We start from the raw sequence: 14,554 nt of genomic DNA on the forward strand, positions 1-14,554 counted from the left end.
TTTTCCTAAATTCTTTGGAGACAATAACAAATATTATCTCAACAAATCATGCTTGTGTTACGACATCAATCTCGAAAAAAGAAAAATCCATGTTAGCTAACCAAAAATTCCAAGCAAGCTAACCAATTTAGAAATGTGTTTAGAGCTTGTTGGCCATGAGAATTAAGTAGCTCAACTCTTGTCATATTTTATGGTTGTTAGCGCAATCATACCCCAAGTGGTCAAGTCTGATGTCAAGTTGTTTTTACGTCTTTCTCAAGTATGTCGGTGCAGAAACATGACCCTAAATCCTAAATTGATTGATGCAAGATAAATTAATAAGTGTTGAGGTTAGAGAATCTAAGTAGGTCGGATACTTGGAAAAGGGAATAGTCAATAGGTTTTGACAAATGGAGAAGCTCAATAGGTGTTGGCAAGTTAGCATAGCAGATACAAAAGACGTTAGTAGGATGCTCAAAAAGCTCAAGATTGATCAGAGGCATCATTGATGAAGAGAGGCATCATTGATGAAGACGAGTCTTGCAAAATTACACTAGCGACTATAATCTAGTTTTCTAGATTGAAGATGTTTATCTAGGCATGTGCTCGACCAACAAATAGGTGTTCGGATTAAGTGTTCAATGAACTGAATAGTTGACTTAGTAGTCAACAGAAGACTAACTACTCACAAACATAAGGGTTTAATTTCAACTTGAGTTGACTGAAAGTGACTTAAGTCAATTGGAAAATCGACTATAGAACAGATGTCACTCTTTATTTGAATTAAGTTCGCTTAAGAGGTTTTAAGTCAACTCAAAAACTATCTATTCAGTGGATAAAGTTCAAAGAAACGTCCATCTGAGTTGACTGGAATTGGTTTAGATTGACATAGAATTGAGTTGGCAAACCCATGTTAGAGTTGACTAGAAGTATTATCCATTGCAGATAAGGTTGTGAACTTATTATACAGTTGAGTTGACTAACTTCGGCTGATGAGAATTTGAGTCTACTGATAAGGATTTGAGTTGACTAAATAAGTGTTGAGTCAATTAAAGAGTAGCCATTGGCAAATAAGGCTTCCTAGATCTACATTTTAGTTGATTGAAGAAGATTTGAGCCGACTAGATTTAAACAAAATGTATCCACTTAGTCGATCTTTGAGACTATAAATAGGAGAGAAATGGGGCCTCAAAGAAACAACTCTCATACTGCAATTCTTTGTTTATAAATTGTTTTTTCATGTTTGTAAGCGCTCTCCATAATGTGAAAAGAGCTGGAGTTCTTTTATACTTCAACTCTTGAAAGGTCACTTCTTTTTCATGTTTGGTTTCAGATTTTCTCTTATGCTTAATTAGTTTTATCAATTGTAAAGAGAAAAGGAAGTTGTTTTCGTATGAGATTAGCATTGTTCTTATTTCTATTCATATTTTTATTGCATGATTAACTCTACCAAATTGCTAATGTGTTTTCAACTCACCCCTCATCAACGTCAGCAATCCTACAGTGGTGTCTCCTAAAGGATGTGTAGGATACATTGAGGTGTTTAATTCTTTTCTAAACATAAATGTGATTATGAGGATGAATGTTATGGTTTGATAATAATCTAAGGGGTTGATATTCATTGACTCAAATATATTTGGAAGTTATAATCATTGTTGTAATTTGAAATTATTTTGCACTCAATTTTAATTCTTTGCCTAACAAACTCTGAGCCAACCAAATTGTTGTGGTTGATCTGCAATAGAGCAACATCATTGTTGGTGCGCATGAATAGCATTGGCCATACATAAGTAGAAATGGCAATGGGTACCCATTTAATTGAGCACACATGGGTACCCGTTTACTCAAGTATCCCTAGGAGCTAACTTAAATGGTCTTCAGGTACCCATTATCTTTACAAGTCAAATATTTATAGGTATTTAACCAGGTTTGAGTACTTATAGATACTCACAAATAAAAAAAAATACAGCCCAATGCACGAAGCTCCCGCCAATGCGGAGTCTTAGAGAATGGTTTATTGTATGCAATCTTATCCTGCTTTGCAAAAGACTGTTTCCGAGACTTGCATCACTTATCTCTGGGTTACACGGCAACAACTTATCATTGCGCCAAGGCTCCCTTTCAAAGGTACTCACAAATAGAATATATATATATATATATATATATATATATATATATATATATATATATATATATATATATATATATATATATAATTTGTTTAAATTGTAAATAGTAATTTTGATATTTAAATTGTTATTGTATGATAATATTTGTTTTGATGTTAAAATTGTATTTATGTTTTTTAATGATTCTATTAGGATTTGTTGATAGTATTGGTATGAAATAGTACTTAATTTTTATTATTTGTGTTTATATTATTTGATGTCTACTTAACTACCCCACCCATTTTGTATCAATTTCAAGTACCTGACAAGTATCTATTTAGTTAAATGGGTGGATACAAGTGTCAACTTTAAGATTTTATGTGGGTATTTAATGGGTCAAGTACTTGATTAGCTAAATGGAAATGAATTTATGTAGGGGATAAATCGAAGGAACCCAATTCATTGTTATCCCAAGTCACAAAGGTGATCTTGGTTGTCTTGATGATCTCCCACAATGTGACATCACTTTGAGGGTGGAGATTGTAAGACACAAAGTGAGGAGAGATCTTCATCATGGCATGATGCTAGAGATCACCACATGAGGAGAACCTCATATGGGATTGTCAAGTCTACTTGCACATTAACATCATACACAGAAGGATTTCGTGTCTTCTTTGTTGGTTTAGTCAACACAGAAAAGGAGTGTGGAGGCAAACATGAGCATAGGATGGACTTGAGCACGAGTTGAAGGGAAAAGAGATAAAATATGTGTAGAATAAGTTGCATAATCCATAAGTTTTTTAAGGGTTGATGAGGGGAGTAAACAACATTGTATCTAGTCAATTGCAAGGAGAAAAGGAAGCATGAAATGAAACATGTAAACCAAAGTTCAACTTTGATACTTCATGCAACACACTTGCAAGAGAAAAAGTGTGACAAAGGCGATCAAAATGAATTAAAGCCCAAACAAGTCCAAAGTGATAGAAGAAGAGGGATGGATCACTTTTAGATACCTCAAAATAGCCAAACATAGACTAGATTTGCAATAAAAAGTACAAATAATTAATTAATAGTTAAATAGAAGAAAAACAAAAGTAAATCTAGATCATCACCAAGTTCATTTTATTGGATTAGTTTATTATGAATTGATCCATTATTACCCACTAAGGTAACATAAACTCATTAACAAATAATTGAAATGTGAAGTAGATGTAAGTTGAAACTGTGAATTGCAAACACCTGTTGGGTATATCTCAGTTCCTCGTCCATCAATATCGAATAGCATAGGCAACCCTCCTTCTATAACATATACATGAACCTTGTTTGAGCACTTGACCACTGTAATCTCAGCCTAAAATGTTTTGGCAAAAAAGAAGGGAAAAAAAGTCTAAGGAGTAGCCCACTACAGATTAAGAAACTAAGTAGAATAGTAAAAAATATTAAAAATGACAAAAATAGAAAAATTAACCTTCGAATCACAAGGAACAAAGTTATACTACATGTGATTAGTTACATTGATGCAGCAATCTATAAAATTAATTAAATAATAAGCAAGTGCACAACATAAAATTTTTTATGATTGTTAAATAGCATAGGTGATTTAATGATAGAGAGAACCTAAATAGTTGGGGCATAACTGGTAGCAGCAATAGTAGTAACAACAATAACAACAAGGAGGCCCCGATGGATCTTTAAAAAACAATACATTCTGAATGCAATTAAACAAAAGAGCACGACCATGATTATCTCAATAGTTATTATTAGAAAACATTTACCAAGAGGAAATTTCAAATCCTACCTAAATTACAAGCATCATTATTAGTAAGTTGCAGCGACAATGCATTAATTGATCATAGATTTTCTTTATTCCATTTGATGAAATTTAGAGGATTGTCAACTGAGATGTCATAGATGTTGTGTAAACATCTCTGGTATCATATATAAAGTTCTGTTTGTCATATATAGATGATAGTATCATACTGTGGATGATGTTAATTTTACAGGATATCATTTAATCTGACTACATCTTAAGATCCATGAAATTGCACCTAACAATGACTTTTTTTTTGTCTATGAATTGTGAAATTTCAACCTAAACCAAGTTTTACACATAGAGATCCACCATACATAGAGATCCACCATCAAGGCTAATTACAAAAAAAACTTGAATGAATTCACCTACTTCGCTTTGATTTACACATTGATATCGTAAGCCATTTTGATCATCATGGAGATTTCTGAGTTCTATTTTTAAGATTCCAACTTATTATTATGCTACAACGAATATCATGACATTTTAGAATATTTTCATTTGTACTATTCGCATTAACTGTGCACTCAGTCAGATATTATGATCAACTTAGGATCTTATATCTTCAAATTTACATAATGCAAGCATGATATGTGTTTTCAAAAATTAACTGCAGAGAAATGGAGTAAACTACCCTTTTTCTTCAGCTTCCTCTCAGCATTGACCTTTTTTAAATATTTATGGACAATCCCAACCAATCACTATCTTCATAAATCATAATGCATCAGTAATAATGTTAGGACCTAGGAGCAAGATCAAATGTTCTTACAAATGCTTCCATTTAAATTAGCTTATTGTATCTTTTCTCTTTATTGCACATGCTGATAAAATTTTATAAATTTATAATTTAATAAACTTCACAAGTACAAAATCATAAGTCTGCAAAAGCTAAGCACACAAGTTGAAGGAATTTTCAGAAAAACAACTGATAAGAATAATGGAAAGAGAAAGAATATGAGACACAATAAATTGGTCCTTTCATTCACACCATGCACTCCTTGAGCACATGTCACAACAAAAAGAAAATGATTGCATGATACAGTACAGTTGCAAAGAAACAAATAATTACCCTTATAATAATCCCATGAACTTCTAACACATATGTTATTTCATATTTTCATCATCTTGAGGACTAGATAGAAATTTTCACCTTAGGGGGAAGAATTTCGTCGATATTAGCATCAGAAGCATGTTGAAACTTCTCCTTTACAGTTCTTCGTAGCTTCTTCTTGTCTGCGCCTGACAATCTCTGTGATAATTTTGCCTCCACTGGCTTTTTAAACATGGTTACCAGCTAGTATTGACTGGTCAATTTCTGTGATGCTGCAATCAATGAAATTCAATGCTTTAGTAAGTGATTGCATTAGCTTGTAGGTAATGTGGTACGTCTCAATTGTAGCCAAGTCAAAAATGTTTATTTTACCGTTTAGACTCCAAAATAGTAAATCAAGTTCATTCTTTGATGAATTCATAAAATAACCTAATAGAATTTCTTCTAGCAATACATCCTGTGCACAATTTGGTGCGCATTGTCGATCTAGAAGACTCCATTTGACATACACATCGTGCAGCTGCAGAGCATCGAGTTGAACAAGAGATAAACTCTTGAACATATAAACTTACATACTGTAACTGAAGAATGGAATCACCATCGTGAAGTAGAAGATTGGATGTTGTATACATGAAAATTTGCTGAGGTTTCTAAAGTCCTCTCACTGACAATAAATTGCAGTGTTCCTGAACCCTCAACACCCAACTAGCAATTGCGAGCTACGCCATTTATCCTAAAACTTGCAACGAAAGAACTATTTCTCAGGCGTTTGAATCAACAGTAAGAATCAGGAAATATCTTTAAAACGATCGGAGCTCGACGATCAGCAACGTAAATACGAATCCAAGCAATTTCGAGCTCGATGTTGATTACGCTAGCAATCCGAGGGATCGATGGTGAATAGGAACGGAGGGAAGAAGAGTAGAGAGGGATTGGATTACCGGAGGGAGCACAATGCTCGCGATTGCTTTGGCTGGCGAAGAAGCTTCTGGAGATGAGATGAGAATAACACTAGCGGCGGTGCGTGGTAGACCAAGGATGCGATGAGTGCCGGCTCGGGTTTGGTCCGAGGAACTCGTTTTTATATGGCAAATTTTCATTTTGCTCCTTTATCTCTATTTTATTTTTTACCTCAAACAATTTAACATATTGCATTCGTTATCTGTGACTATTTTAAAGGATGAGATTATTAAATGTGTTTTCCAAATTTTTTATTTACTCATTTAATTCTTTTAAAATTGTTTTGAGTCTGTGATAATCTTTTCTCAAATAAACTTAAAAGTGAGAAAATTTTTGAAAGAAAACAATAAAAAAATTCCTTTTTAAATAAACTTTTCTAGAAGAAAATAGAGGTCATTTATAGTTTTATAAAATTGATTCAATAAGCTAATTGGTTTTTAAAAATTTATAGTGTGGGTAATTTGTTCTGGCTTTAGTGCAAATCATAGATTAATTTGGTGCTAAATCGATATTAAGGTTAAAATGGATTTACGCTCAATTAGACCTAATTATGAAATTAGATTTAAACTACATTGAAGTTTCTATTTAATATATAAATATAGATGTAATTAGGATTAATTAATTAAATCGGATCACATTGAAGATTATATTCGGTGAAATTTTGATTTAATTTGAATTGAGTCAAACAATTTAATTGGACTTGACATGTTTAATTTGGGTTGAGTGGTATCTTAGATTGTTAGATTGACGTGTATGTTTTATGGTTTTAGATTATTAGATTCTTTCATACAATAATAATAGAAATAAATTTAATAGAAAATTGTTCTTTAAAAGTTAAAATAGTTATGTTATATATATTATCCTATTTTTAAATGAATATTCAAGTAGAATAGAAATAATAATGGTAATCATTATAATACTAATATAGGAGAGGAATAGAATTCAATCATATTTAAAAAATAATTAACATATTAACAAACATTTTGTATTATTTAAATTTTTTTAAAAAAAACTTGCTTAAGATTCTATTTACTTCGAGGTGTAGATTAAGGAAAGAAAGAAATTCAAAGTGGAAAAAATTTCCTAAGAAAAAGGAAAAGAATCTTTTACTTGGTGTGCTTATTTACTTCAATTGAGGAAGTTAATGAAATCAATCAAATACATTGTTTACTTCGAATAAAGAAAAAAATTAAATAACATATATATTATCCAAAATATCCTTTTTCTTATTTTTTTTCATTTCTAATGAAGAATTGAATATTTTTTTATTAAACTAAAAATATTTATAATTATGTTCTTCAATATTCAATATCTTTATTTTATTTTAAAAAAATATTATTATATATGTATATTTTTCTCATCAAATTGAATATTTTGTTACATTACATGTTACCATGCATTCATGAAAAATATTTGTTTGTGTAGGCATCCTTTTTGTTTCTGAACCTCCAATCAATATATTGACTTCGTAAAATATAAAATCTGTCATCCTAGCGGTTCCACAGGCTCGGTCACCCAATCAATATATTCACACTATATAGCAGTGGAATAAAGTGTTTGTCCTTTCAATAGTAAAGCTAGATGCAAATAAAATTGAGGATGCTATGGTATATTCAAATCAAAATACTTACATCACTTTAATATACTAAAATAAAAAATTATCAACAATAAACATTGCTTAGAAATAATCCATAATTATTATAAAATTACCGCCAACTAAAAAAATTAAACTACTTTCACGTACTAATAATACTAATAAACCTATAACCCTATTTTGAATACTTATCCAAACCTTATAAATTGTGATTAAAGAACCAACACAATTCAAAATTAAAAAGAAAATATCTAGCATTAAGAGTTAGTAATAACATGTTCAAAATATCATATTATTCAAATTAAGCATTAATTACTAACCTATATTAAAAGTACAATATAAAATCACGCATACTCAATGTGCTACATCATGACATTCTCATAATTTTTCTAATAAAGTCAAATAAGTCTTCTTTGTTTGATGCGCATTTATCAACTGCAATCAACTACTGATATTAGTTATAATATAGAAAAAAAAAATCAAGATCGTTAAAATGGAGATAGAAATCGATAGATCAGTAAGATCTTTGATTAGGCATGCATATCTTCCTTCACATGTCGAACAATGGATTAAAAACTTGCCTATTTCAAGATCAGATCTAAATAAATGAAAGGCAAGAAATTAAATAACTATTGCAAGTCAAAAGTTTAATCGCTTGTACCAATCCTTTAGTCAACTAAAGCTAAAAAAAATTCTATTTTCAAATCGAGAGTTTACAATATATATATTTTACAAGCAACTTTATTTGAGATATGATTGAACTTCATTGGCGCATTTCAAAGTCATCAAACTAGCACCATTATATATATTCATACAAATTAATTAACTATATCTATTATCTGCCATATGTGTTTTCTAGATCTATTACATAAATATAAAAAATATTAGCCATGCATTAATATAGTTAAATCTAAATAAATAGATATATAATTTATAATTAATAATTAATTATAATGTACTGTCTGGCTTTCCTAATTATATCTTCCCCTCCACTAATATTAGTATACATACATATATATGCTACCACCTCAAAACAACAACCGCCATAATTTCCTCCTCGCCTCTCGATCAGATCAAATCGATCGATAATGGGCAATGTAATTAATTAAGAACAGTCAACAACTGATATTTTTCCTTTCAATTTAATTTGCATGGATATCCTTAATTATTGGCTAGCTCCTCTCCATATATATATATATATATATATATATATATATATATATATATATATATATATATATATATATATATTAATTGCCTGATAATTAAGCTATAAACAATTAGTCTTCGATCTCCTTCCTCCTCCATCTTGCATGGCATGCCTTAGTTAGCCTCGATCGATCGCTTCTCCTCCTCCTCCGATCCGACGTCCCCCTCGATCGATCGATCCAATTGGTGTAGCGATCCCGCAAACACCGCTTGATTTAATAGATAGGGGCCCGGAGCCGGAAATGGACCCGTCGGAGGTGAAGCGCGTCTTCCAGATGTTCGACCGGGACGGCGACGGCAGCATCACGAAGGAGGAGCTGCAGGAGTCGCTCAAGAAGCTTGGCATCCAGACGACGGACGAGGAGCTGGCGGCGATGATCGAGAAGATCGACGTGAACGGCGACGGGCGCGTGGACGTGGAGGAGTTCGGGGCGCTGTGCCGGTCGGTGATGATGGACGAGCGCGGGGACGAGGACCCGGAGGAGGGCATACGGGAGGCGTTCGCCGTGTTCGACCAGAACGGCGACGGGTTCATCACGGCGGAGGAGCTGCGGTCGGTGCTCAGCTCCCTGGGGCTCAGGCGGGGGATCACCCTCGAGGACTGCAAGAAGATGATCAGCCAGGTGGACGTTGACGGCGACGGCAAGGTCAACTTCAAGGAGTTCAAACAGATGATGAAGGGCGGCGGCTTTAATTTGCAGCCCTCAGATATTAATTAATTAACATTAGTTTTCATTGTATTACTAATCTACATCATCATCTTGAGCTTTCTTTCTTGTTAATAAATTATATTTTCTTGGAAAAGGAACAATACTTAAGAATTAATTTCAGCAACGCCACCCAACGGCCCCATAAGGTCGGCTCTATTAGTTAAAAGGTAAATCAAGAAGTTGTAATTGGCTGAGGAGGATATTGCCTTCGTAATCAACTTAATCATTAATTATTTTTTTCTGAAATATTGTTTCGGCTTCATCGAGATTCAAACACTTGTCCTCTTCTACAACTCTGCTTCGTCGTAACCAACTCAGCTATACCCCGAGAGCGTTAAGCTCTTTGATCATATAATATATGCCTAGGTTTTGTATCTATCTTTACATTATTATTACATTGCATGATAATAATATTAGTGTATTGAAGAAATAGTTAAAGCATTTGATATTAAAGATTTGGGCTATCAAGCTAGGAATATATTAAGTATAATGATTGATTAGGAAGTTGTGGCTTTTACAAGAAAAATATGATGAATGAAAGGTTCTAAGGCATCTAAAAGATAGAGAAAACATAGATGGAATAAATATGATATTCCTCCATAATTGGATCACTAAATCACTTTAGTGTTTGGGAGGGGAAGAGAGAGAAGGATAATCGGAAGCTACTTGTGTTTTTATGTACTTAATGGTATCGAACTATAGATGTTATGATGTTTTTATGTATGCATATTTTTATTCTGATTTCTTAATTTCTGCCATATATACTTTGTTTACTAATCGATCAAAGCATCACCAATTCCATCAAATAAAAGTGGAAAATTTTGCCCTCCCAACTAAATTAACTCGATCCACTTTGGTGACAAATTGAGCAAAACTGATTATTCATTCATTCAAATCGATTCAAACCCCTTGAGCAATCTTGAATCACTCAAATGACAAACAGAGCAACGATCATCCTCTATCGACTATTCGAACCAAAGTTTGAAATCACAAGCTTTAGCCATGATATCTGATATAAGAATCACCTCAATCTGCTCTTCTGCCATTAAACTTTGTACAAGGATGCATTTCCTACAAATTTGCACTCTCCCCTTCAACTCTTCACTAGAACTCCACTTGGACTCAGCTTCTGGTATCTTTAACAAGCAGAAATTTTGAGTCCAGACATATCGAATACGAAGTATATGTTCAAATAAACTTTTGGAAATATGAACAAACTCGAGATCATATTATAATGAAATATAAATAAGTCACTTTATCCACATCATAATTGTTTTTGAAAACTAATCCACATTATAGTCTAGACAAGGAGTTGAAAACTGCATGGTTGCGCAATGCAGCTCTCAAGATCTTTCCTGATGGCGTTTTCGGTATGTAGTTAGTGAACACTACTTTGCGAATCTTCTTGTATGGTGCTACCTACAACGGGACAAAGATATATAGGAATCAGTCCAAATCCACAAGTTATGAGGTTTCTGAATACAATTGAGAAAGATACATAAACCTGCTTCGCGATGAGATCCATTATTTCGATTTCACTGAGGGTGGATCCTGGCTGTGGAACTATTAAAGCCATAGGAATTTGGCCTGCTTCCTCATCCGGATAACTAGAAAGAAAGCAGAAATTACTGTAGGATAGATCCAAAATACAGAGAAGTCAAAGTTCGACTGATCAGTTGAACTCACGGAACCACTGCAGCATCAGCAATCCCCGGTAGACATTGAAGCAAATGCTCTAACTCAGCAGGTGGAACCTACAATTGTCCATGGTGACCTACTCGGTAAATTGTGGGAAGATTTTTAATTATTCCATGTAGAGCGACTAATTGCACTGACCTGATAGGCTTTGTATTTAATCAATTCCTTCAACCGATCCACAACGTGAAGGAATCCATCCTCATCAAAGTAACAGAGGTCACCAGTCTTCAACCAACCATTGGCATCGAAGGTGTTTGCATTTGCTTGCTCATTTCCGACATAACCTGACAACAGTGAGATAATCCATTGACTTAGTTTTAAAGCAAGCCGAGATGATTAATGATCAATTGGCTTTGTTTCATTACCTAGCATGACGGAAGGGCTTCTAACCCATAGTTCTCCAGTTTGGCCGATTGACAATCTTTCTCCTGTGGCATTATCCACCAGCATAGCCTCAACGTTGTGGGAGAGGCGACCAGCAGACCTCACCCGACGACACTCTTCTTTACAGATCATCCTAGATATGCCTCCACCTTCAGTGGATCCATATCCCTGCCATCTTGCAATCATTAGTAAATTAACTAACAACGTTGATATGCCCTTCCACGGAGAAAGACCAGTTGTCTAACCAAAAGTAATTACTTATTGTAGCACTGCAAGGAAACAAATTGAACTAGATGCAAATTAGTTGAAGGAACTAACTGCAATTCTGCACACCTGGTTCAGTATTAAACATATTTGTACAAGGAAACTGAAAACCAGGTTGTTACATCTGATTCTATCAGAAGGAACTTATGGGCATTGGTTGTTGCATCTAATCTAATTCAATCAATAATTTATCTCTCCTCTCAAGTAGGGTATACCAACCCCATTGAGTGACAAAGAATATATTATTGGATGCACATGTAAAAAAACAAAAGACGGTAGTTTGGATATTGCTATCCATGTATTTCACGACCATTTTTGAAGAAAAAAATACATGTTGCCTGTCAAAATTCAATTTCTGATTCGAGTATAGTCTAAACCTTATTCTCTGTTTCATACATATTAAAAGAAAAAGTTTCCCAATTTAAAATCACTTGTTCATTACACACCCTAGTTGAGGAATTTTCCAATTCTCACCGAGAACAGATTTAGCCATAGTGGATTCAGCACACACGCATCACGGGTCTAATCTAAATGAAGAACCAAGCAAGGAATTATATAATCTAGGTGTCTGCGTTTTGCCCGACTAATCCTGAAGGTAGACCGTCCTCCTTTTGGTTCGTCCCATTGGGTATTCGAAAGCTAGTAGACCTTATTTGATAGAAGAATGGCTCATCTAGCATAGGAAGTTGGAAAGGACTCACTAGAATAGAACTCTGTATACTCCCAATCTCATCTAGTACTGACCTCATTTATTATACTGGACCAAGCTGGGACAGAGCCAAAATATAAATCACTCCATAATATAGTATAAATCATATAAATTATATCATGATAAAAAGCTTCAATTTTATAGTGGACCATTATTGAATAAAAAAGTAATGTCTGACACGGATTCCACAACCCTGGCAGTGGAATTGATTATTTATGGGATTTTTCTGTCTTAAAATCACAAGAAATTCTAGAAGCAAACTTTTATAAGAAAATATGAATCTTTTGTGCAAAGGTGAAAAACTTTTGTCCCGAACTAACAAGAAACCTTATCTAAAATCTTTAATTTCAAGAGTAAGGCAAAGGCCGGGCTTTGAATGAGGTTCTAGTCTTCTAGAACAGAAGTAAAAAAATGTATAAATGAGGTTCAAGAACAGAGGTAAATAATGTATAAACGAATTTCCTTGGTTAAAGTAACATACCTGACGGATCTCCACGCGTGGAAATCGCCTCATGAATCGCTCGGCTGCAGCCTCAGGGAGTGGCGCGCCGCCACAGGTGACGTCCTCCAGAGCTTCTAAGTCTAGCGGCTCCGGCCACTTTGCCATCGCGACCACCACGGGTGGCGCCGCCGTCATGGCGGTCACCCGATACCTCTCTGCCGCCTGTAGCATTTGCTTCACGCCTCCCCTACCCCCCATCACCACCGTCGTCTCGCCCAACGCCAGGGCTTTCAGCAGAAAGAAGAAACCCATGGAATGGAACAGGGGGGCTCCCAAGAGAAACACCTCCGCCTTCGGCTTCCTGGTCGCGTGGAATCCCGCGACCATCGCGATGAAGTTGCGATGCGACAGCGCGGCTGCCTTCACCATCCCCGTCGTCCCGGAGGAGTACTGTATGACGGCCACGTTCGACTGCTCGACCTCCTCCGCGACTTCCTCTCCGTCCCCGTCGAATAGCGAGCGGAAGCGGAGCGAGTCGAGGAGGACGGTGGCCAAGTGGCGGGGGAGCTTGCTCGCGCTGTTGGATGTGGCGAAGGCGACGCGGGGATCGGAGAGGGCGACGAGGCCGGCGAGCTCGGCCGGGGTGGAAGCGGGATTGGCGGCAGAAATAACCACGCCGATGGAGAGGAGCGCGAGGTAGAGGGTGGGGACGTCGAGGCCTGCAGGGGCGAGGATGAAGACGACGTGTCCCTTGGCGAGGCCAACGCGGGAGCGGAGTGCGGCGGCGAGGGAGCGGACCCGGGAGAGGAGATCGGAGAAGGAAATGGAGTGGCCGGTGGCGGCGTCGACGAGGGCGGGGTGGGAGGGCAGAGGGCAGGGGAGGAGGGACAAAATGTAGGCGGCGAAGGAGAGGGGGCGATCGGACGGCGGAAGCGGGACGTGCGGACGCAAGCTGTGGAAGGTTCTGGATGCGGCGTCGAAGCCGCTGCGAGGATCGGGGGACGGCGCCGATGGAGGTGGCGGCGGGGGGCGCTGTTGGAGGACAACTCGCGATTCCATTTTTAGTCGAGCAGATGACCCACTGCACCGACTGTCTATTCCTCAGAAAGGCAGAGTCAGAGGCAGAACCGAACAGAGCAGCACAGAAGTAATGGCCTTTGGACTGGGTGAAAAAAAAATTGATTAACGAGAAAAATCAAAAGTACGCCTTTTTTTTATTGACATCATAAAAAAATATTTTTTTTATTTATCATCAAAATAACAGTCTCTCGTCTCGTCTTAGCATATTTTTATTCTTGAAAAATATTCTTATTCAATTTTATTATAATGATTATAAATTTTTATTTTTTAAAATACTCTCATATTATCGTATCAATACATTCTTCCTTGAATCCTTAATTTCTTGGAGGTGACACTTGACAGGGTCAGCATTTGTATAGATCCAACTCAGCAGTTTCGTATTAGTTCAACCAAGATTGTATTTGTATTAGTTCAACCAAGGTTTGCAAAGAAATATTTACTCACAGGATCACGTAATATCTACAAGTATAGTTCATTTGAAGGAGAAATACAAAATAACATAGAATAGTGCTGATGTATGATTTAGAATGTCCTATAACTAACAGTGTTCAACAAT

The 14,554-nt window shown here is 35.8% G+C and overlaps 3 protein-coding genes across 3 annotated transcripts in view; 1 reads left to right on the forward strand and 2 right to left on the reverse strand.

Annotated features, from left to right (window-relative positions):
• LOC141844915 (uncharacterized) overlaps window positions 1-5,979 on the reverse strand; it is a 41,760-nt gene extending 35,781 nt beyond the window's left edge. The window contains exons 1-3 of the mRNA XM_074732894.1: window positions 5,890-5,979; window positions 5,048-5,220; window positions 3,327-3,438 (exon numbers count right to left, since the gene is read on the reverse strand). Coding sequence (XP_074588995.1) covers window positions 3,327-3,438; window positions 5,048-5,182 — 247 coding nt within the window. The 5' untranslated portion in view covers window positions 5,183-5,220; window positions 5,890-5,979. The remainder of the gene's footprint in view (window positions 1-3,326; window positions 3,439-5,047; window positions 5,221-5,889) is intronic.
• Window positions 5,980-8,883: 2,904 nt separating this feature from the next.
• Window positions 8,884-9,430, forward strand: LOC141845402 (calmodulin-like protein 3). The gene has a single exon (XM_074733464.1). It carries the CDS (start codon window positions 8,954-8,956, stop codon window positions 9,428-9,430), a length of 477 nt encoding a protein of 158 aa, XP_074589565.1. The 5' UTR covers window positions 8,884-8,953.
• A 1,246-nt stretch (window positions 9,431-10,676) lies between these two features.
• LOC141844914 (4-coumarate--CoA ligase-like 7) lies at window positions 10,677-13,980 on the reverse strand. Its single transcript, XM_074732893.1, has 6 exons — window positions 12,958-13,980; window positions 11,485-11,671; window positions 11,258-11,403; window positions 11,108-11,175; window positions 10,926-11,028; window positions 10,677-10,840 (listed from the first exon to the last, which is right to left on the reverse strand). The coding sequence occupies exons 1-6, from the start codon at window positions 13,975-13,977 to the stop codon at window positions 10,715-10,717; spliced, it is 1,650 nt and encodes a 549-aa protein (XP_074588994.1). The 5' UTR covers window positions 13,978-13,980; the 3' UTR covers window positions 10,677-10,714.
• Window positions 13,981-14,554: the final 574 nt, after the last annotated feature.

This window comes from Curcuma longa, chromosome 14, assembly GCF_044706935.1.
Source record: "Curcuma longa cultivar G26 ecotype Majalengka, Jawa Barat chromosome 14, ITB_CL_G26_1.1, whole genome shotgun sequence".
Taxonomy (NCBI): Eukaryota; Viridiplantae; Streptophyta; class Magnoliopsida; order Zingiberales; family Zingiberaceae; genus Curcuma; species Curcuma longa.

Excerpts from the sequence above, each read along its gene's own strand:
- LOC141844914 (XM_074732893.1), bottom strand. The coding sequence starts at position 13,977 with ATGGAATCGCGAGTTGTCCTCCAACAGCGCCCCCCGCCGCCACCTCCA. Across the intron at positions 11,672-12,957 it reads CACGCGTGGAGATCCGTCAG|GGATATGGATCCACTGAAGG; the intron begins GTATGTTACTTT and ends GCAAGATGGCAG. Across the intron at positions 10,841-10,925 it reads TGGATCTCATCGCGAAGCAG|GTAGCACCATACAAGAAGAT; the intron begins GTTTATGTATCT and ends GTCCCGTTGTAG.
- LOC141845402 (XM_074733464.1), top strand. The coding sequence starts at position 8,954 with ATGGACCCGTCGGAGGTGAAGCGCGTCTTCCAGATGTTCGACCGGGAC.